At 34.4% G+C, this 24,257-nt stretch overlaps 2 protein-coding genes across 2 annotated transcripts in view; both read right to left on the bottom strand.

Annotated features, from left to right (window-relative positions):
• Positions 1-11,986, bottom strand: part of LOC124359472 (huntingtin-like) — a 98,386-nt gene extending 86,400 nt beyond the window's left edge. The window contains exons 1-5 of the mRNA XM_046812235.1: positions 11,780-11,986; positions 8,830-9,060; positions 6,105-6,295; positions 3,803-3,942; positions 2,838-3,030 (exon numbers count right to left, since the gene is read on the bottom strand). Coding sequence (XP_046668191.1) covers positions 2,838-3,030; positions 3,803-3,942; positions 6,105-6,295; positions 8,830-9,060; positions 11,780-11,971 — 947 coding nt within the window. The 5' untranslated portion in view covers positions 11,972-11,986. The remainder of the gene's footprint in view (positions 1-2,837; positions 3,031-3,802; positions 3,943-6,104; positions 6,296-8,829; positions 9,061-11,779) is intronic.
• Positions 11,987-14,903: 2,917 nt separating this feature from the next.
• LOC124359471 (huntingtin-like) lies at positions 14,904-23,916 on the bottom strand. The gene is made up of 3 exons (XM_046812234.1): positions 23,537-23,916; positions 15,966-16,149; positions 14,904-15,277 (listed from the first exon to the last, which is right to left on the bottom strand). The coding sequence occupies exons 1-3, from the start codon at positions 23,626-23,628 to the stop codon at positions 15,149-15,151; spliced, it is 405 nt and encodes a 134-aa protein (XP_046668190.1). The 5' UTR covers positions 23,629-23,916; the 3' UTR covers positions 14,904-15,148.
• Between the last annotated feature and the right edge of the window lie 341 nt (positions 23,917-24,257).

Here is a 24,257-nt window from a genome sequence, read left to right as displayed (position 1 = left end):
TCAATAGATGCAGCTCTTCAAAAAAACTAAATTTATCAACACCCTCAAGGTCCCTACGACTGTTTTTTGCCTCAACCATTTACCTACTAGAGGAAATTCATGCTTAGATAATTTTGTCTCAAACCTTCACCCCTCAATGTATAGTTGTAAAACAGTACAGGCTCATATTTCTGACCACCTGGGTCTGCTTTTAATATTTAAATTAGTCTGCACGAATGCTGATGTCTCTTCCTCGCCTGCTAATATGTCTGTAAAATCAAACTATACTTACAGAGTATTAAATGATGTTAGTATTAATAAATTAAAGTATAGACTAAGCAACACTGACTGGACAGAGGCAATTGCTGGAGATGATCTTGATGTAGCTTTTTAACAACTTTATGGAAGTTGTGTCTCACAACTTTAATGACTGCTGTCCTTTGAAAACTAAGTTAGGAAATAATCTTGGCAATAAGGTACTAAAGCCCAATGTTGTATACACCTCTGTTAGCTAAAATTAAGATACTACTTGATGTAAGTTATGAAAAATGTAAAATTAATCCTGACCTATTAGAAAACCATAGGAGAATTAAGAAGTTATATCGGAACCAGATAATCTTAGCAAAAAAGAACGCCAATGATGAATTCATATTTACAGTCGCATAACCTATGCAAAGCAGCTTGGAGAGTAATTAATACAGAAACAGGGCGTGCTTCAAAAAAATGCTCTCAAACGCTACCTCCTATCTCTGTTAATGAATTTAACAACTATTTTGTAAATATTTCTAGTCATGTAAATAGTACAAATGTGAATTTAGGCTTAAATACAGCTAGTTCCAGTGATATGATAGAGTCGTCTGGCATAAATAGACCTAAGGCACCATCTTTAAAATGGCACACTGTAAATCCTACTGATATTCTTAAGACAACCACTAGGCTTAGTAACTCAAGAGCTGAGGATGTCTTTGGACTCTCCAATGTTTGTAATTAAAAAAATAATTTGTGAAATTTTGTATCCTTTTACTTTTCTTGTAAACTGGATGTTCAACGCTGGACTCTTCCCACAGTGCCTAAAAGTAACAGTCACTGTCCCTATTTATAAGAAAGGTGATAAAAATAATGTAAAAATAACTACAGACCTATTGCCTTGGTACCTGTCTTATCTAAGTTGGTTTGAATATATTATTAAGTGTCAAATTGAGTATTATATTTGAATTTAACCACCTGCTTTTATCTGCACAGTTTGGTTTTAGGCAAAGCTTATCTACTATTAAGGCTGTTGAGAGTGTTGTCTCATATATTATTAATAGTTTTGAAAATAAAGAAGAAGTTAACACTTTGCTATTGGACTTAAGCAAGGCTTTTGATACTGTGCCTCACCAAGAACTTATTAAGAAACTAAAGTACTATGGAGTTGAAGGTAACGAATTATCACTTATAACTTCTTATATATCACAGCGATACCAGTTTGTTAAAATAGGCGAACAGAGGTCGGATCTTAAGCAGGTGGGTAAGCGGGGTTCCCCAGGGCTCTGTCCTGGGTCCCTTCTTATTCACTGTCTTTATTAACGATTTTCCAAATTTTGTTCCTAATAAATGTGTACTTTATGCTGATGACACTACGTTAATGTGCTCTAACTTAAATCCTGAAAATCAATGCAGCCATGAACTCACATATATGAGAGAAAGGTCCAACCTCTGGTTTTCTGCCAATGGCCTATGTGTGAATGAAGATAAGACAGAAAACATCATCTTTAGCCTAAGCACCAGTTCTGTAACATAAGTCAGTTAAGCTACTTGGAATTAACTTAGACTCTAAGCTTACCTGGAAACATCACACAGATGCTCTTTGTGCTCGGTTGTCTAGAGTTATATTTTTACTAAAAAAACTTTAAAACCTGTACAAGCTGTAGTCTATTAATGAAAGCATACTTTGCATTATTCCACTCACATCTTTTGTATGGAACTTTTCTTTGGGGAAATTCAGGTGGGGCTAAGGAGGTCTTCTCATGCCAAAAGAAAGCTTTGCGCATAATGTTTAATTTTAATGGTCACTGGACTCTTGTAAGCCACTATTTATAAAGCATAGTATACTCACTGTTCCTTCCATTTATATCTTGCAAAGCTTAATGTATGTTAAGGAAAATCTAGATTTATTTTTAAACTTAGACGCTCTAAGCATGACTACTGCACTAGACAACGAGACCTTATTGACCTAAAGCACGCTAGACTAACAAAAACTCAGCACGGCATACTCTTTATATTGGTATCAAACTGTTTAACAAGCTGCCTATGTCTGCTAAGGATGTTACCTGTAAAAACTTTAAAAAATGTTGTAATTAAGTGGTTAAAAGAAAAGCCTTTTATAGTATAGATGAAATGCTTCTGTGTAGTATAGACGATTTAGCCTTTTAGATTTTATTTCCTTTTGACTTGTACTTTTAACCATAAGTGTCTAGTATGTATTTTATTTTATACTATCTTGTTATACTGTGTAAATGTATAACAAAATGACTTTGTCAATGCATTGTAATATTGTGGGACGACAATAAACAGATTCTTGATTCTTGATTCTTGAACTGTAAACTAACAGAAATTAAATACGACCTGAGGACAGTCGAAGCAATTTTTATTGAGACCTCAAAGGGTTAATAGATTTGCACATTTTTTTATACAATGTTACAATACATTTTGCTTTCATGTCTAGTACAATTCTAGATCGGAGTAAAAAGATGAGAAAGAGCAGCACGCAACAACAAGAGAACTATTAAATTGGAGTCAATTAATTTATTTTGATGGTAAACCTAAAAGAATTACAGAAAAATAATCACTAACTCATTTCTCCTGAAATTACTCACCTATTATCTTTAACTGCTGACCAGAATACCTTGTCCTGATACCCCATTGAAGTCAGCAGTTGAGCCCACAGTACAACAATCAGAGGACATCTACACCTCAGGGAGAGAACAGTCCGGCTAAGATCCGGGATAGCGGCAGGTTCTGTCTGTGTCACCAGTGATGTGAAGCCTGCAGTTACTAACTGATGACTGTCTGTAACAAATGTCCCCCACATTTAGAGAGATCACTTTAAATACACTCGACACACAAATAATGCACATGTCCCCACGCACCCACGCACACGAACACGCACACACACACACACAGGTTTTTTGTGTTCCACTGTATATTTCATTCATAGTTTCTCTAATTCTTGCTACAGCACATTTGAAAACAATTTACTTGAATAACTTCAGTTTTATCCAATGAAAATAATTCTTCGAAATCATCACATGGTTCAGTGTTCAAACTGCTAAGTTTTAGCTATGTTTACATAAAAAAAAAACAAATCTTACTGTTATTGATCATAAAATATTTAAATATTTAACCATGTACACTGAGTAAAATATTTACAAACTTTTCAAGTTATTATAAAGGAAGACCATTGGTTGTACTCCATATTTTATGAATGACTATCAGTTTAAAGATCTTTTCACAGCATCCATGAATGTGCCAATTCAACGGCATGTGGACTCCTACCTAACCTAATCTACAAGCAATCTGTGGAGATGCATCCAAAGCATCCCCAGATGTCTGTATACGCCAGTATGAATATCTCCATTCATATACTTGTCAAGCATTTATTCCATTCTCATCAATGGACGTCCATGGATGTTAATGTGAAATGGCTTATGAGAGATGAACCCGAAAACAATAATGAATACTTGACTATTTGTAAATTGAAAATAGTTTTAAGCTGCTTGGATCTTTTCCATGTCTGGTATCAGGGCATCTATATTAAATATATTATTTGTATTGAACTCACTGGACTTGAACAAGTAGGTACAGGTGACCAGGAAGTGGGCTAACAGATACTGCAGATATGGAACTGAGAGGTCACTGTGGCAACAGAACACTGCGGTATGAAGCTGTGTGGTCATGCAGAGCAAGGTACGCAGCAGGAGCCTGTTAATCACAGGAGATGGCTTTTTTTAAATTACTCTAATAAAAACAAATGACTTTAACGAGCAAACGTTAAACCTAAACATTAAAATATACTGCATAAGTTTTTTGTTAAGAGAATATCTGAATTTTTAATTAGACAATTCGCTTAATTGTCATAAATAATTTCTAAATAATAGTGCTTATAAATTACGTCATGTATTAAATTGATGTGTAGGATACAGAAAATAGTATATCTATGACATAGCACAAAACGTTTTGAGTTAAAAGCCAAAAATATATTAAACAAATAATATAATGTAATGTATGTTAAATTATTTTAATTAATAGTTAACAGTTTTACTCTTGGAGGACAAGGCTACAATGTACGAATGTACATAAAAACTCATTTAAAAATCAACCCAATATATCTAGAGGACATTATACAAAAGTATCTTTCTCTACATACAGAATCATATCATCAGTAGTAAACCTTTATTTGATGATTCAAGTCAATTTTAGAAAAGAATAATTATGATTTTTGAACTACAACAGTTACACCACTCCGTGTTTGTGGCAATGAAATTTCTAAAAATGAAATCCAGAAACTAGATTTCATTTTGATATAAGCAAAAAAAACAAGAAAAGAATGTTATTATATACATTTGAAAGTTACACTAAAATGCTATTTTTCAATCTAGTCATCATGCACATTTAGGATCATTAGCATTATCATAGCGTTAAACTAGTTTTAAAATTATGCCGCCTGAGACTTCAACCAGATTTTCGATACCCATCTTTCACAACAACATTTATGGTAAGCTAACTTCTTCATAACAATTCTAAGTTAACTTCTTCAAAACACTTCTGTGTAACAAACTCCTTGAAATTCGAAGAAAACTAAGTGAGAGTTCTGTTATTGTGAAGCGGTCTTCTTTTATCACCTCATCGACTTTAGAGACAATTTCATCGGTCACAACGCTCAGCCGACCACTTTGTTCGTCATCATGCACATTAGTTCAGCCATTTTTAAACCTAATGCACCACTGAAACACTCCACCTTTAGTAATCACATCGTTTCCATAAACTTCACAGAGATGGCAATAAATATCAATTGGTTTATTGGCTTAGTCAACAAAAACCGTATTACCAACCGCACTTCACAACTCGTAAAATTTTCAATTGCATCACACATTTTAAACTGCTATTTGTAAAACAAAGAGTGACAATAACCTCTCACTAACACAGGGTGGATAGCCACTTAACGAAGAAAACACCCTGATATCAAAATGGCCACGATTGTCCCACCGTAGCGTCTACAGACGGAAACATAATCAATTTCTGGAGAGGCCTCGTAAATGAAAAAGCATACTCTAAATTATTTTTAGACACAGTATCCACCAATAACACTTGTCATAACGGGTGACCAGCTTTTAAATTCTTTCTGCATAAAAAATTCCCACCAGTAAGAATAGCCCCAATTTTAAAGCATTTTTAAACTCATCGTCGGATCCAAAGTGCTTCACTGAACTTGCGCTTCATGTGCAGGAGTAAGTGGTAGTGGGATGGTGCCAAATCCGGGCTGTATAGCAGTAACCGCTGAAATCACTGCCAAGTCGCATAATTTTGTAAACATCAGTGGGCACTTTTTGGAACCCATCGGGAACACAGCTTGTGATAACCTAGGCGGTCTGTAACAATCTCGTACAAACCAGTTTGTGAAATTTGTGGGAATTCATTTGAAAACGTAGTTGTTGTGCACCCTCTGATTTCAAGGTTTTTCATCAACTTTTCTTACCAGATCATCATTGACAACAGAAGGACAATCACTCAAGACCTCACCGTGGACATTTGTTCAACTTTCATTGAACATTCTAAGCTAATTTCTCACCATTCCATCACTTATTGCATCTTCTCTGTAAATGCCTTCAATTTTATGACAAATTTCAGCCCGTTTCATACTCTTTGCGTTTGAATTATCACAGTCGATGGACTCAGTAATGGTCTTAAACATTCTAAACGTTCACATCAACCAGAAAACACAACATAAAGCCACCAAAACGCTGTTAGTAGAGTCAGTGAACATAGAGACAGTAATGCCTGGAATGCTGACTGCAATACTGCGACAGCGGTACAATAAAACAATACTTACTTTCTGAATATGAATATGTATTTAAATATTTTACCTTGCAAAAACTGTCTGTGGAGGATCATTAAGATTAGCAGAACTGGCATTGAGAGGATCATCACTTTGTTCCCTCACACACAGCTTGAGATCTTCCAGTCTGGCCAACATACTGTCCTCCTCGTTTCGTCTAACAATGTACACCAGCATTGCCAACATCGTTCCCAGGCTACGGCTACAATACTCCACCTCCTGGAGGGAAACAATGCAAAATTATTTGAGGGGACCATCATCAATTTGTCATCACTTATATTTAAACTATAACCATATATTTAAACACTTTTAGAAGAAGCTTTGAGAGATTTATTTTCATTAACATTGTACTTAAATATAAAAAACATTGGTTTAATGTTTTTATTCTCTAATTCAGCTTTAACTAGAGTTCAAGCATTTTTATTATAGGGTTTTTTAAATATTCTTTTGCACATTGTAAAATAACAAAGCAAGACATTATTAGAGGCTTGCTTCACTATTTTAGCCGGTTCCCTTATACTTTTACTGAGTATAATAGAGTAAAATTCCATTCATCCGGCATCCTATAGTTCGGCATGATTGGTAATCCGGCATGCCTTTTTGAAAAAGTAACATTTTCCTGAACAACACAAAACATCAATCATTTATAAGCAATGAAGTTTTTTCGTGGTGGACCCATTGTTTATGCAGGTGTGGACAGGAGGCTAGGAGTCATATCCATCCAACTTAGGGTGATATCGATTAGACTCTAAGTCACGTGACTAACCACGGCTAACGGCTGTCAGCCTGTGTAACCAGTTGCCATTGTTTCATCTTGTTATATGTTTGCACTTAGTTATCATTCTATTCTATCAGTCTGCTATTTATTTTTAGAGTACAGTAATAAATTTTTAATAATCTTTTGCAGTACAGTTATAGTACTCTAAAAAAGCTTGTGAGTGATGAGCTTGTGTGACATGGGTCCTAAAGTCTATGTGTCTTAAAAAAAAAAAAAATAGAACACACATTTGACTCTTACATTGACTCAAAAACTTGACATAGTGAAGAAGCTTGAGAATTCAAGGCTATGATGAATCAGGATGAACTTGACTATGTTCCACCCAACTGTGATGTGTACATTACACACTGTAAATGGATCGTTTTAAAAAATAGTTCTCATAGATCCATATACAATGAGAGCTACCTGAAGGTTGTATTTGAATAATAAAAACATGTATTACTGTGATTGTTTATTATGTCTACAATATTTCTCTGATATATATCCAATAAGCCGGAATATTTGATTATTCAGCACGCTGGCAAGGCTCAAGTCCTGACTGTGCTGGATTAATGGAAGTTTACTGTGATACCATTTCTTATTCACAGCTGATTCTATTTGTTCCTTGACCTGTTCTTAGATTTGAATTACTATAAAAATAAAGCATAAATTTATTTTAAAAAATTAACTGAAATTTTATTTAACTGTACAGATTTGTTGATGTGCCATTTAAAAATTGTTATAGATTCTACAAATGTTTGATCAATGGGGTTAGAAAGATACATTTATTACAGTTAACTTGTTTACAATATTATTCTCAGGATATAATATTTAATTTTGGGGTTTTTGGAACAAAAAGTGCTCTATTTTGCTTTAATTTGGAGACCATACATAGTCAATAAATGTAAATTCATTTAGTATAATGGATTGGATAATTTGATTTGAATTTGATCAATACAATCTTACTATTTAATTTTAACTCCCTTCTTCCCTCTGCTCTGAAGAAGCTATCAGTAATGGAAATACATCAGCAATTAATATCCTGTATTTATTAAATTCTAACAGAATAATAAATCCATATACCATATGGGTGTCTCGCTTTCTTTTCAATTGTAAAAATATTATTATTATCAAGCAAATAGTATTTTAGTGCTGAAACCCCCTCATCCCTCTCCCACTGCCCCTCCCTCCCTCCTGGGAGGGAGTTGATGCCATTTTTACGACATCCATATAATAGGGTCACAGATAACCAACCAAAAAGGAATCCAATTCACCACAGCCAGTTGCAACCTGGATAGCTCCAAGATGAAACTAGGATTGACAGCTCTTTTAAAATCCCTATTAAATCAACAAAGAACATACAACTTACACACAGGCCTAGGCTCCACAACTACTGTCTATTTATTTGGTACCAATTAGGCTGGTAAATCCCTTAAAAATCCCCCTATCACTCATTGCAGATACTTTTCGGAAAGATGTTAACCAAATTATTGAAATATATGTATAATCTTGTCTCTAGTTTTCAATACCACAGCACTCGGTGTCTGGTAGCACATCATTCATTGAAGCAGAATTCCATCCCAAGTGAAACAAAAAGTGGTTAGATGGTTACCTAGGCATTGATACCGGGCGTGCCGAGTATCCGAGACAGCCTTCTGAAGCTACTCTGAATTCCTCATCATGTAACTGCAGTGAAAAAATAAGTAAGAAGCCAAAACTAGTATCTCACATAAAGAACAGGATTTATAAAACCGGAAATCAAACTTAAAACATAAATCACCAATAAAAACACAATCAGAACTCAGACAATTGCATTAATATAACACAATACACAATAAATAACAGAACTAACCTATAACTGGAGCAGTTTGGCGGCAAAACTTTGGCAAAAACTCTCAAAGCAAAAGAGTGGAGCTTACCAGTTAGCAGAAGAAAATTGCCAAGGCACAGTGAATTAATACAGAAGCAGTGCCATAAAAATACATAATCAACTTACATAGAGCTGGGAGGTAAAGAGCACCCTCAATACAGGATCTGGGGGGCTAAGGGTTCGGGGTAAGAAGCTGCCGAGGAGACTCAGCAAGGAACCAATAGCCTCGGCAGAGTCCAGCCTCACTCTGCCCTGAGCCAGAAGTGGCATGAGCACATCAGCAGTCTGGTGGGACCAGCGCTTGCATTCCTCTCCACTGCTGTCAGCACTTAGGATCCGAGCTAGTAAACTCAGTACCTGCAACAATAACAGAAGTGCTACAATCCAAGAACAGTACTTTACTGTTCACTATAACAGCATAAGTAAAACATACCTTCATTGTTTATATCAAAGATAAGTAATTACATACCACTATTACTTTTTTGTAATTTCACAAAATGTTAGCAAAAATTTCACTCATATAATGTATTAATAAGCAAAATTAAATTTTTACAGATGATGAACATGACTTCTAGAGTGTTAATTAACAAAATCCATTATAAAGATGAAAGAATTTAAATTTAACCGTCTTCAATTGCGAAAACTGATTGTAAGAACCTATATTATTTGATTTTAGAAAGCCTCCCTTTGATTTCTCAAAAAACATGACACGACCCTATCAGCAGAAACCAAATGAAAAACCAATTTAAGAACTAGTTTGAAGACTAAGACAGAAAACTGAATTGGTGCACACTAGAAGTACTCAAGAAATATTACAAAACTTCATACTTGTTAACATGAGGAGTATCCAAATTGAACATTTGTTCAATTTCCAAATTCTATAATGATATGAGCTATAGACTTAAAATTTGGAATTAAACCTCGGTGAAACCTGTTATTAGACACATGATGTGACATACTACTACCTTGTATTATATTATAGGAGATTGCTAGGGAAACAAAATTATTTGTCAGTATTTATTTATTTATTTATTTATTTATTTACATACGGTATACACCATTTCACATTTGTTATAGGTATTGAGAAAATACAAGAGGCTTGATATAAACAACTTACATAAATAGTTTACATGCATACATGCTAAAGCAAACAGAAGCAAAAAAATAAGCAAAACAAGTGCCAAATAACATCAACATCGTGAATAAAAAGAAAAATTACAACAGCAATATAGTTCATAAACAAGTGCAACATGAAGGTGGAACCGTAAAAAAGACTTAATTAAAGTACCGGTAGCGTATAAAATATAGAGTTACTTATATACTACTGAGACATACATATGCATATGAACAAATACAATACGAAAGAAAAAAATAAAGATTAGCGTAGCCTATGTTCATTGATATATATAAAAAAAAATCACAAGAAACCATTTCCATTTAGCAAAATATAAAACATGCTACAATACATGCAAATTTTGATGCTGTTATAATAATATATGAACAAAAGTGTTAAGAAAATAGCAAGCAATATATAACATTCACAAGAAACCATCTCTATTCAGTGAAATATACAATATGCGACAATACATGCAGGGTTTGATGCCATTAAATATAAACAAAACAGTATTGCTGTAAACCTGACCTGAGAGGACCATTTTGATAAATGCCACTAGCCTACAAACCACTTAGAGAACAATTCTTTTATACTGTCCTGAGGGCATAGACTTCAAATTCATTATAAATCATGCACTATAGGCTTTTGTATTGGAGCTAGTATACTAGGTGTTCCAAATATTATGATCAATGAAGGAATCTTAGAAACTATAAGAGATACAACAAATATTAAATGGTTTAATTATGTTTATGTGATAATTTCTATGTTTATTTTTTATAATATTATAAAATATTAAACAATATTTGAAACTAACATGGCATTGTGCTTATTAGTCAAAAAAATCTCAATAAAAGTCATTCGTAGACAGACCTTGTCAGAATAATTGCTATGTTTTACTTAACATCTGATTCCAATACTATGTGCAGTGAAATATCAGTCAGGTTTCCATCCATTCGAATAGCAGAATAAAAATTTCCTTCAAACAACTAAAAAAACCCAATTTTATGGATCATTTGACAAAAATCACAAGGAAAGTATAACATACATAGTATTTTTTTAAATCAATAAAAAATCTACTTTCTTTTGATTAAGTATAAAATGGGTTGTTCCATTTTTTTAATTTACTCAAACTCTTACACCTCCTACTTGCTTATCTTGAAATATTTTTCATTTTTCATTACGATACTTGAAAATAGAAGAAATTTCTAGCAGATTTCATGTTCCATTATACGTAATAACAAAAAAACTATGATAGTTTGAAAATTTGTACCAAAAACTGTTTCTTGACCACAGCAATTAATTCAACTAATAATTAACTTAACAACATTGATCTGTTGGCCTAGTTATTTCGCACAACTTTGTCCATTTAATCTTTGATGTATCTCTTATAACTTCCTCGATCTCTTCAGTGTGCATGACGTTTAGAACACCTGGTATAACAATAACAATTTGATCTTTTACATGTAAAACACTGTAAATTCTAGAAGAAACATTTAACATATCCAGTACTCTGAGCAGCATCGATTGGTAAACAGATTGGATATGCAGGCATGTCATATGTTATGTAATAGGATTGTCATAAAAGAAGATTTGGATGAATTTATTCTCTTCCAAGCCTCATGGATGGACCCTAAGAGATAGTCTGCTGTTTCTTGTGAATATGAATCTGGCCTTTAAGGGAAACTAAACAAAATTGGAAGGCTGAAGACCAGTAAACAATTTTTTTCTGATAACAACTGAATTCCCCTTACATTGTAGGATTTGACATCTTAAACAGCAACATGATTAGTGATCAAAGTTCTAATTTACCAATTTTGGATTAGAATAGTGGTAAAATGGAGCAGCATTATCATCATTACTTTTGGTCACTCTACAAAATACAACAGGTAATGGATATTAGTTGGGACTGTACAATACAAGTAAGTACCGTTACAATGCCGGGTTTGCATGGGAGTTTTGTACCTGAGGGTATTCCACGAGCCTAAGTAGCATGGACAACACCACATCCCTCTGTGTCTTGACTTGCCAAGCACTAGTGGAGCTAGTGGTCATGAACACGTGTTCCACAACTGGTGAGAGAGCTGGAATACCTGCAACAGTTATGTGAACATCCTGACACTGTAAGAAAAATGGGACATTACACAAATACACCATATTTTCAGATATGTGAATAACATACCTCAAGTAATCATTAGAAAACTAATTTTAATTTAAGAAGCAATAGATTAGAGATAGAGAAATATAAAAAACAAAATAAATTAGATATGGATGTGGAGCCAATCTTAATTGATGAGCTTTCAAATTTTGTGCCTAAAAGTGTATTCTTTATGCTGGCACTACATTAGATATACTGAAATTAATTTTGTGATGATGAAGCTGTACGAGGGAAAGACCTAACCTCTGATTTACTACCCACTGCTATGTGTAAATGAGAGTAAGACAGAAAATATAATAAAATTTATATTTAGCTCAGCCCTCGAACAGGTAGTGTCAGCTCTTGTACTAGCATCCTTTTTCAGTCGTTTGTAAGCTTTTCATTAAACTGTTATATACCTTTTAAAATTCGACAAATATAAAACTTATAATATATTATTGTTTTCATAATGTGTAGTAATAGTAATGTGTAGTCATAATGGAAAGTAATAACAAATTATTTCTATTACTATTTTCAAAAAACTTTCGGTGTTTGAAAGTGCTTCATAAAAAAATCTTGCATTTTCTAACTTTGCACTATCTTATAATACAAGGGCTTAATTTCAACCTCCGATCTCATGCCATGACATCCAGACACTCGATAGGTCCATGGTATCCACAGTAGTTGATCACGCATCTTCCACGCTACAACATTTGTCACTGATGAGTTTCAGTAGCTAGTTTGCTGACATGTACAATGAAGAAGATCAAGCACACAAGTCTGTCACTACAGATGGCCTTGTTCAATAAAGTGCTTAGATAAAACGGTTGATTCACAATAAATGGAGCAATCCATATGAAATGATCCAATAAAATTAAATTAGTTGCTTGACCATTTTATCTTTCAATGTTTATGTATGGAGGCCACTTTTGTTCATGAAAATCCAGTGATATTTTGCTTTTTTCTTTTGCTTTAGCGTTGAATTTATTATCTCTGGATTGGATTACGATAGAGCTTTCAAACCAACACTATTATTTTAAGAAACATTTCTTATATAATATTTGTTATCTTCTTTATAACTCTAAATTCAAAGTATATTCCCAAAATAGCTTCCAAAGTTTGGTATTAACAATTGGGAATTCTAACTTTTTTAAAGCTTAAAAATCAAAGGTATGTTTTATCATAACTTAAACTTTTTGCTCAGTTAGGTGGGGTAGCTTACTAACATAAAATAGAGCCTTAAAACATGTTTCCTTAATTTTTTATGAATTTTTAAATCTTAAATTTTTCAAAGTTTGAAACCCTACATCTCTGGTGGGACATGGTATTAAAATCTGATTTTTGCACTGCCTGCACACACATGCACGCACACACGCGCGCATACACACACACACACACACACACACACACACACACACACAAAATACTTAAGTAGTATAGGATGCTTTGGCTTTGGAATCTTATGAAGTGTTACAATTACAGAAAATTTAGGCTATTAAAAATAGAATTTTGCCCATCTTTAAAATTGTGACACAATTCACACACAATACCATCACTTATGATGTTTTTCTCAGTAAACATACACATTCTCCAATGAATTTCTGCTGTACTATTCCCTTCTGTTTGCAGGATACGAATAACACTTCTCAATTTAAATTTTGTGGGAGAATTAATAGAGGTGGCCATATTTATGTGACTGCAGCTCAGTGCAAACAGGCCATTCTAACTCAGTGTTGACAAATATTGTAGCGGGGATGATGTATGATTGACTACTGTGGACTTGCCATGTGTCGGGCCATCATGGTATAAATACTGGAGGTTGAAAAACTCAAGGAATAATAACCGTTTATTATTGTTACTATAGTTTTCAGAACACTGTTATATTTGTCTTTACTAGACACTGGTTCCTGTTCAGTTAACAGTTATCTTCAATCACTCGATTTGTCCCTAAAAATTTAATGTATCTTCATCAGCCATATTACTAATAAATAATACAAAACATAAACTAAAAATAAATCAATTATGCAGACATCAACAAAACAGCAGACATAACTATAAAGACCGTCGTGGGGGTGGGGGGGGGGGGGGGTGGGGGGGGGGGGGGGTGGGGGGGGGGGGGGGTGGGGGGGGGGGGGGGTGGGGGGGGGGGGGGGTGGGGGGGGGGGGGAATCAAATCTCAAGAAGGAAGCCTGAACTTTAAGAAGGAACTAAAAAGATGGCTGCTGAGTCATCCCTTCTACACCATTGAAGAATTTCTGAGCTGGAGAACTCAATGGACTACATAAACCATTATGAAAATCTTATTATTTTGTATTGACGCTAATGTAATTCTCTAAGAATGCACAAATAAAGAATATTGTCTATTGTCTATTGTCTATTGTCTAAACTCAAGAAACCAACCTTGTGAAGAGACATTTAAATATATCACTTTATTATTTGGTCAGTGTGCAGAGACTACAGGAGTGACAGACAGTTGAGAAGAGTGTTTAAACAAAATGTCTTTTTTTAAGCATTTGAGTGCCATAGTGTAGATGCAATTACAGTGAAAAAGAGCATAAAATCGTCAGCATCAGTGACAAAGACTATTACGACAATATTTAATATTATAAAATAATTGTAGATATGAATTGCAAACTCAAACTAGGATTGGAATGATCATGTAAACTCACTTTCTCAAAAAAATAAACAATGGTCTTCATGCCATAAAAAATGTCACTTTTGTGCAATAGGGATTTCCTGACAAATATTTACTTTTCATACATTCATTCTTATATCATAAGTTTTTTGTACTTATTGATAAACTAGCAAGTATAATCTTGATGAAATTTTGAAAGATCAGAAAAAAGTAATTAGAATAAATTATTTACCTTTCTCCATCTCCTAAGAGGTTTAATACATTAAACCTTAATATTTATGGCCTGACACAGATTACGACTATAATGTCTCTGGGCTTCAGTGATGGTAGAGAATAAGTGTTTAAGGAACTAAATCTTTTGTTTCTCCAGGAGAACTCCAGCTTAAGGATCTTTTAGCTCTCAAACAAAATTAAATTTGGTCATACAATTTGGAAAAGAACTGCAACATGTTTTGTAGTCCACTGATGCCAGGATTATTTCAAAAACTTATTGCATCCAATGTTGTTATAAAATAAATATAAAACAAGATTCTCATGAAGACAAAACTGACTATCTCTGGTCTTACCGGATCATGTGGGCAAGCTGGGCAAACCTTGAGAGAGCTGCTCGCAAAGACCGCACATTGCCATTCTTCTTAATCTCTTTATGGAGCTCCATATGCACTTTAACCACATTGTTATCCATCATTGCCTAAATCAGAAGCAAACATATTTTAGCTTTAAATATGTGACTGGATTTTTAATTACTTCCAGGCTTAAGAACCTAATAGTTTCGTAACCAAGTCATTGGTAAGGAGTTAGTACCATGTGTCCCAGAAGACCCTCACACTCCTAATAATACAATTATAAAAACGATTGTGTACGTTATAAAAACTAACAAAATTGTCCCATTCACTTCAATTATCCAAATAGAAAATCATAAAATTTTCCTGGTATGAATATTTTCCGTAATTAGAAAAACTACAGCAGCTTATAACAAAAATTATATTTTATGGTTATAAAAAGTTAGCAATATTAACTATATTTCCCAGTTTTCAGTTATTTAAATCTAAACTATAAATTTTGTGAAGGAAATATCTATCTTACAGTATTTTAGGTCCAAAATATTTTTTTTATATTTTTGAACAATCCAACTGTAATGTAGTGTTTAAGGAAATTGCTAGTTTTTCAATAAACTTTGGCATAGGCTATAATTTATATATTTAGTTTTTCACATTTATTATTTTAAGTTTAAATATAATAGATAGAGTATGGAATGGGAACTCAGATATATATTCTCAGCCCTGTTGTATATGATGTTGTCTTATACTGTACAGTTATATAAGGAACATCATGATGATTAATATAATAATAAAAGCATTCATCACATGCCTACTTACTCTGATTATTCTATTGAGGCTTTCATCTGCAACCATTCTGACGTTCGAGTCAGGGTCATCACAAAGCTGTAGCAAGGCCTCCATAGATTTAGACAAATGAAAGGCAAAGTTTTGAATATTTTTCACACTTGGAGAGCACATGGTGTCTGCAACAAAACTGCACAGATCCACTTTCTTCTTTCGGCTGAAAAATATATAGTTTGATCAAAACAAAAATAAGAAGTTTATTCAATTCTTTACATTTTTCCAAATAAGGGGGTGTAATAATTATACTGTATTGGCAAAGATTTACAAAAGACATGTAAAATAGATATACTACTGTTACCATCCATCATATTAAGTGTTAGAAATGTTGGAAAACCTTCTTGATTGGAAAACTATGGTTAATGATTTTCTTATTCTACAAACACCTTTGAAAATGTATACAAATATAAAATGTATTCATTTATCTTATCTTCAAGGGCAAAAATCATTTGAGTACAATCATATTTAGTAAATCAACAGCAATATATTGAAACATTAATGTTTTCAGCAATATTAACCCTGGAATGTTTTCCTCAGATGGCAGGCCATTTTTGAGAGTTTTATACACATGCTTTAAACATTTTGTAAAAAAAATACATTTTTACTATAAACCTATATGTCTAATAGATTTTTTTTATGTGGAGATAATTATAGCATATAATCATTGTGCATAACAATTAAAAAAATTACTACTCAATTTTTTTACTCAAGTGGTAGAACTGCCCCTGGTAAAGTGTGATAATATCATTAATGTGATAGCTAATTTATTCTCCATTTTATCTATTTTCAGAAAATATACAATTGAAGCAATTTTGAAGCAATATATATATTGCAAAAACCACAAATAGTGCATGAAAGGCTAAATTTGTTAATATGGATGGGTACAAATATTTTCCATTTTTACACAAAAACAATTCTTACACTAAATGTTTCTAAAATATATCAAAATTTAGAGAAAAATATGCATTGTGAGTTAAAAGTATGGATACACTCTGTTTAGTTTTTGATGCATAAAGATGGAGGGAGGGCTGGAACTCAGGACACCTTTCTAAGAAATATAATTATGTGAACTTTTTAGCCACTGTTATAACTTTGTCCATATACCTAAAATTGATTTTGGGGGAGGGGAGCGGCTCAAAATGTTTAAATGTAATGACCAACCCATTAAGTGACGCCTCATTTGAAAGGTCTTGATAAAAGAAGAACAGTGGAAACTAGAGCTTTCTGTCTCAACCCAGTACAAAATGGAAAAAGTGAGCTCTCGGACTGCCCTCTAAGGAATGAGAGACTCTGGTAGCTCAGGTAGTAGATATTTAAATTGTAAATATCCAAGTTATGTGGTGCAACCCAAGCAACAGACCTCGGAACTAAATGAAATAATCCCCGGACCTCAGCAAACCTCGTCCATATAAATGATAAGAATATATAGAGAAGATATAAATGGTTCTCTTGTGCAACTACTACAATAAAAAGCAGCAGTGAAGTTGTTAACTACTTGTATTATATAGGGCTTATCCAGAAAGTAAGTCTACTAAGGCTCTCACTGCCAGAGGGATTTTTTTTTATCTAAATTGTGATGCAGAGAAAAAAAAGTCCCTTGAACCGGTCTCATTATGATTAGACCGGTTCGAGGTCAATACGTTGAGAACTGTTGATACGACAATATGGTTTTGTGAAAAATGTCAATTCAATCTCCTGCCAAGTGTAAAATACACGGTTTCATCCAGTATCTCACCTGGAAGGGAAAGACTATGGTTCAGGTTTATAATAAGGTAAAAACTGCATAATTTAAAACGATGGAGAGGATAAATTTATCTCTAAGGAATTTGTAGCATCTAACAACTCCTGCCCGGCCTCCACTCGATTCAACTTACGTTGATTTTTCAACTGCTTTGGGACACATTGCGGACATTTTCCTATATCCAAGGGTTTCTGTGATGGTTTTTTGTAGCAGAGATTTGGAGATTTGCGGAAATATTGCAGAAAGCTCATCCACTGACAATTTGTGATTATTACGGATCGCATTTTAAATTTTTTCTAGAATTTTAGTCACAACTGATGATCATTCATTCTTCTGATCATCATGCACCATATGCGGTTGTTGCCTTATTATAAATCTCAACTGGAAATTTTCCCTTCCAAACAAGGTAACAGAAGACACCATATATTTCGCACTTGGCGGGAGATTGGATTAACACTTTTTACGAAACATATTATCGCATCGACAGTTCTCAATGTATTGACTTCAAACCAGTCTTGTTGCAGGGGGAAGGAATCAGGCTACACAGCAGTGTAGCCAACATGGTGAAAAAAATTTCTTCTGGCCATGAGAGCCTCAGTACACTGACTTTCTGGATACACTTCATTGCTAGACTGTTATTGTATAGTAATTTAATTGAATAATCACTACTTTAGCCACGTTTCCTAAAAGAAAAATGTAAAACCACTTTTAACAATTTCTTAAAATGGTACATATATTTTAATTTTCAAAAAGAATTTTTTGGTGGTCTTAAGTTACATATTGCACAAAAATTATTACAGTTTCAATTTTAGCTTATATGTTTATTAGTACAATCTAGTGGATAGAGAGTAATGGGGTTTCTGAGGGAGGATAACAAACTAGAGAAGGGTAGGTTTAAGGGGAGGGGATATCAAAGATCTCAACATCCACGTGAGAATTTCACCTAGGGAATAGGTCTACCATCATATTTTAAGGTAATTTAAGAGTTCTTCAGTCCTTTTTTATGTTTTTCTTCATTATGACCACAGTTTCTAACTCTATGGTGAGGATAATGCATTGTTTTTCTGTTGTTATTTCAGCTTTATAGACTATTGTGCAACTACTTTGGGCATCTTGACATTGCTTTTCCTGATTGGTTTAAAGATTTGGTTGTGTAATCATTAACAGAAATAGGTTTGCCATTGTTATTCTCCTTTTTGGTGCTATTGAATGATTTTTTTCTGCATATTATTTAATGTAACAGTTAGTGTCATGAGTGCATTTTATAGTAGCCTATATTATTTATTATTGTTAGAATGGACGGACAAGACATGTTGTTTTGTTTTACTTCATAATGTGAATTTGTGTACTTCTATAGTAGCAAACAGCAGTCATTGCCCTGCTTTGTACAATAATAAGATCAGGTGAGTTTGTAATAATTTTAGTCCTCAAGCATTAGTGATCAGCCTTTTGGATATTTTACTTGATTGAGGGATGTTTTTCGTTCATTGCCATCAGCATGGGGCAACACCTCTTCACCTAGATTACACTACTTTTCATACTCAAGGTGTCTTTGATGCCAAAACAATGTAAAGAGTACATTTTGAGCTTCTTCATACTGACTTTTTTGGATCTCATCAGACGAACATTACTCCAGATTAGATAAATCAAGTCTGTGACAGTTAAGTAAACCATTTTACATGTTAACTGTGGTAGAAGTCGTACAGTGCTGAATAGTAGATAGAGAATTTGGTATCAGTCAGTAGGCTATACAAATATTTAATCGTTTTATTTTTGTACTCTGCCCACAATGGCTCCACGCTTTTAGAAGTAAGAAACTACACAACTACTCTACACACTATTTTGGTTTCCTGATTGTACAACATAAAATTAACTTTTGAACTCCCTATATCTACTTACTGAAAGAAAAAATTAAAATGAAGTCAAAGTTAATTTTATCAGATTTTTAAATCGTTGTGAGATTCCCTCTGATGATAAGTTATTATCTTCAGTTAACTCAGCCTTATTAAAACGTTCACTGCGCGTGGGACGCCGGCATCCCATTTCGGTTCCATAGCGCATGCGCATGGGTGACCGGCGTCCCACCATCTTGCCTTGTTTTCTTCATTTCAATGTGGGCTCAGGCTCTGTAGGGAGAAAACTATTGCTTGTGCGCGTGGTGGAACCAATCCCTTTGTTCATTTGGCGCGCTTAGTTTCCCACTATTGCCATTGTGCGTTTGTCACCAGCTTCTGTGATTTCATACTCGTTCTGTGATGCATCCATTTTTCCCATGGTACCACTGAATTTGCCGGAGTCCAGGAAGACCGACTCTCTAAAGTTCGACTGTTGGTTGATCATTTTAACAAAAAAATGGATGATATTTACTATCCATCGAAAGAGCTGTCTCTGGACAAAGCAATGGTTTTGTGGCGTGGCCGGCTCATCTTCCGGCAGTATATAAAAGGAAGACGCCACAAATATGGCATCAAGCTCTATACCCTTTGTGAACCAGGTGGCCTTATCCTGCGTTTTTTAGTCTATTCAGGATCCCTTAGCAATTTAGGCGGGAAAGGTCACGCAACAAAAGTCGTACTTCACCTGATGAGAGGAAAATTGAATCATGGGCACTCGTTGTACATGGACAATTTTTACAACAGCTTTCCCTTGGCCCATGAACTACTTGCAAAGAAGACCTATTGCACTGGGACTCTTCGAATTGATCGAAAACACCTCCCAGAAGAAATGAAGACTGCAAAAGTCAAAAAGGGGGAAACAACTGCCAGGTATGCTGATAATGTCATGGTCGCAAAGTGGAGGGACAAGCGGGATGTGACATACCTGTCCACCGAGTTCCAGAATGACATGGTGATCACCCACAATCGTCACGGAGTCCCTAGAGAAAAGCCACTTCCCATTGTAAAGTACAACACTTACATGAAGGGAGTGGATCGAGCAGATCAGATGCTCTCATACTACCCAAGTGAACGAAAATCTCTTCGGTGGTACAAAAAAATCTTTGTCCATATCGTTCAAATGGCAGTAATCAACACCCATAAACTGTACAACTTTGCAAATCCCCTCACAACCATAACACTATACAATTTCAGACTCTCAGTAATTGAGGCCCTTCTGCCACCAAAAGAACAGCCTGCTCCAGAACGCCCACGAAGAAGCACTGGCAGGGAACTTCATGTGATGTCCATGATGGAGGGCACAGACAATATGAATCGGCAAAAGAGGAAGTGGTGCAGGGTCTGCCATTCTGAAGTATGGGAAAAGCGTACTCTATATTTTTGCGCACAGTGCCCTGGAGAATCATCCCTGTGCCCGTTGGCTTGTTTTGACAAGTACCACTCCTAATCATCTAAAAAGTGTATGGTAGTAGGAGGAATGTAAATGTGACAATTTTATTTATTTTCTAACAAGAGCTTTTGTGAAAACCAAAAGATTTATGGTATACAACTAAAACATTCGGCAATGCACGTGGGCTGCCGGCATCCAACATGGTGGAATCTTCGGCAGTGCTGATGGGTGACCCGCGTCCCATAACTTGATGACGTCACATCCGGGGGAACGGATGACTCTAAACCAATTCTATTTCCTGTACTATACTACTCTATCACTATGGTAAGTGAAAATGTAAAAATAAAGTTTAGCATGACCTAAAGTGTTACTCATGACCCCAAACACCATTACTGTGGCGGTTGCCAGTGACTGCACCGTATGCGATGTGTTAAAGAAAACAGTATCAGTGAGGCTAAGGGCCAAAATAGGCAATCAAAATTTCAACTTATTAACGTAAACTGCTCATCCTCATGAACAAAAATGTATATGGTTTGAGGGGGTGGAAATAACAAAAAACTTTGGTTTTTAATAATAGAAATGTAAATGTAAATTTGTGGTTATATTTGTGTACTGTGCTTCTTTTTAGCCTATCTATGATTTTTCAGCATTATCTGCTCCTAATAGCTTGTCTAAGTTTTCTATGGTCAGAACAGCTCAGTTAAGTAACATCAATTGTCTAGTCCAGTACCCTCACTGTCTCCTCAATTGCTTTCTATTACCCAAAATGGCGCATTAACTCTAATACAGTTAATTAATTTTGAAAGTTATTTATGTGTTTGATTGTGGATAACGTGATCAGTTCAAATATTACAAAATTAATTAATTTCTTTTTAATTGGTAATCGTGTATTTTCAAAGTAGAACTGTGTTATGTAATCGTATATTATTTTCAAATCAAGAAAAGCTATTATTATATGATCAGAAGTTACCATGTAGTATATAAGTACATGGTACGTAAATATGAAGTTATGGTTACGTATGTTTGGCTTATTTATTAAACTTGTGTTTTCTTTTTACACTATTTATTGGTTTGTTGAAAGTTTTTTATGCATTATTTTCTAATTTATTTTTATTCATGTCGGAAACGAGATTTGATGTATTATTTTATTGCTATTGTCCAACTGAACAAAACAATATAAGGTTTTAGGGTATGAAAATGACAAATCATAAATTTTAGAACATTAAAAGTAAAACTACTTTTCTTGCAAGGTAGTAGGAAGTTATGGTTAGGGGAATTACAATATTTGTTTGCACTTTCAAGTTGCGTTTCCTCAAAAACAGTAATGGCTGGAGGCATTAGTGATCAGACCATTTCTAATATTTTACTGATAGGTACTACCTCGAGGGATGTTTTTCGTATGTTGAAATCAGCGAGGGGCAGCACGGGTAGGGTACGATAAGCGGACCCGATTTTTTATATCAAAATTGCCAAACGATATTACTTAACCATAACAATCGATATAATCAATCGATACTGATTAAATTACTTGAATAGTTAACTCAAATAATCTATATCAACAGCTGTAAACACTTTCAAATAATACAAGTAAAGTAATATTTCGATTTTACATAAATAACATTTGATCATTAAAAATGGCAGTCAATTTTAGATAAATACACGACATTGCTTTGAAAAATGATGACATTTTTTACGTGATTTCAACATGTTGGACTCGTACCGAAAAACCCATTATGTGAAATTTGCGGGAAAGAAACAATTGTAACTGTGACAGGAGCAAATATGGTTGTCTTCAGTTTTCCTAATTTTTGTTATAATAATTAGTTTAATCACTGTAAATATAAAATTAATATTTTAATATAAAACATATGATTGTTATTAAGGACTATACTTTTATACCGATTGATGGTCTAGGATTTGTGACACGAATATTAGGTATCGATGATTACATTCTTCGATATAAAATACCGGGTCCGCTTATCGTACCCTACCCGGCAGCACCTCTGCCCCATCCAGTGCTGATGGCCGGAGGAAATTGTGTCAGGCTAATATGAACTTTTCTTCTTAGGTCTAAATTAACAAAAATTTCTTTTAGGTGAAATTCCCCTGATTTTAGCATTATTGTTATTTAACATATCCAAAAATGGCGTAACAACCGACATCAGCAGCAGCTAATAGGAGGTTAACTTATAATCATAACAAGACCACATGACACCCATAGGACAATGAAATATTACTCCATGCTAGAAAAGTAGCCTACTTCCACTTTGTTCTAGTCCTATAACTTCGTTATTTGTCATTTCCACCCATTCAAACCTTATAGGCTATTGTTTTGTTCAGAAGGTCGATAGCAATAGGTTAATAATGCGATCAACTCATTTTTTTCCTGCAACAGCCTTTGTAAGTTCACAATTACCAAGAAAATTATTTCATGATCATTAGCCCTTTTGTGATTAAGGTGTAAATGGAGGTTATGTAGATTATGGCTAGTTTATAGGTATTACTTTCTCTACTAGCATACCTTAAAGCTGCCTCATCCTCCATAGTAGATGGAGGATCTTTACTGAGTTTTAAAGCCTCTAAGGCTTTCATAAGTTTGTCTAAAGTAGCCATTTTCAACTAGGCTATTCACAATAACTATTACACAACGTTAAAATAATCTTTATTTCATACTAATTATGATAACATCGAAACAGAAACGACACTTTCCAGCTTCCAGTATTACTTTTGACATCTCTAAGCACATAACAACAGTCAGACACAATCTGAAACTAAAATAGAATAGTGCAATCCAATTTTCGCACATGCAAAGGTATATTATGAACTAAGTTGCAGACAACCGTCTGCTTTGACATTTTTTATTAAAAGTTAGAAATGCTGACCGAAAGGAGCGCTACATGTAGCTTTTTTGTGCTAGTAGTAGGTTAAAAAACACTTCAATCAAAAGTTTCTTAGGCGGCAAAAACACCAATCTTGCAGAGCCAAGGATATGTGGAGGAAATGTGTTGAGTGATATACACACTAAACCAGGGGTTCTCAACCGGTGGGTCGCGACCCCCAGGGGGGTCGCGGGACGGGTCTGGGGGGTCGCGAGATAGGTGATAAATGAAAAAAACTAAAAAATTCAGGCCATATACCATATGAGCGGCGAATATCAAATGAAGCGACCATATACTTATTTAGAAACTGAGTTGAGTCCGCTTGTTATATAAAATAAGTATATTATTTAATCAATTAACAAT

The sequence above is a fragment of the Homalodisca vitripennis genome, chromosome 4 (genome assembly GCF_021130785.1).
Source record: "Homalodisca vitripennis isolate AUS2020 chromosome 4, UT_GWSS_2.1, whole genome shotgun sequence".
Classification (NCBI taxonomy): domain Eukaryota; kingdom Metazoa; phylum Arthropoda; class Insecta; order Hemiptera; family Cicadellidae; genus Homalodisca; species Homalodisca vitripennis.
The sequence above is the reverse complement of the archived record's forward strand: the minus strand, read 5'-3'. Positions and strand labels throughout refer to the sequence as shown.

Coding starts and splice junctions, on each gene's coding strand:
- LOC124359471 (XM_046812234.1), bottom strand. CDS start 23,628: ATGGCTACTTTAGACAAACTTATGAAAGCCTTAGAGGCTTTAAAACTC. Junction 16,150..23,536: donor GAGGATGAGGCAGCTTTAAG/GTATGCTAGTAG, acceptor TATATTTTTCAG/CCGAAAGAAGAAAGTGGATC. Junction 15,278..15,965: donor GCCTCAATAGAATAATCAGA/GTAAGTAGGCAT, acceptor CTTCTGATTTAG/GCAATGATGGATAACAATGT.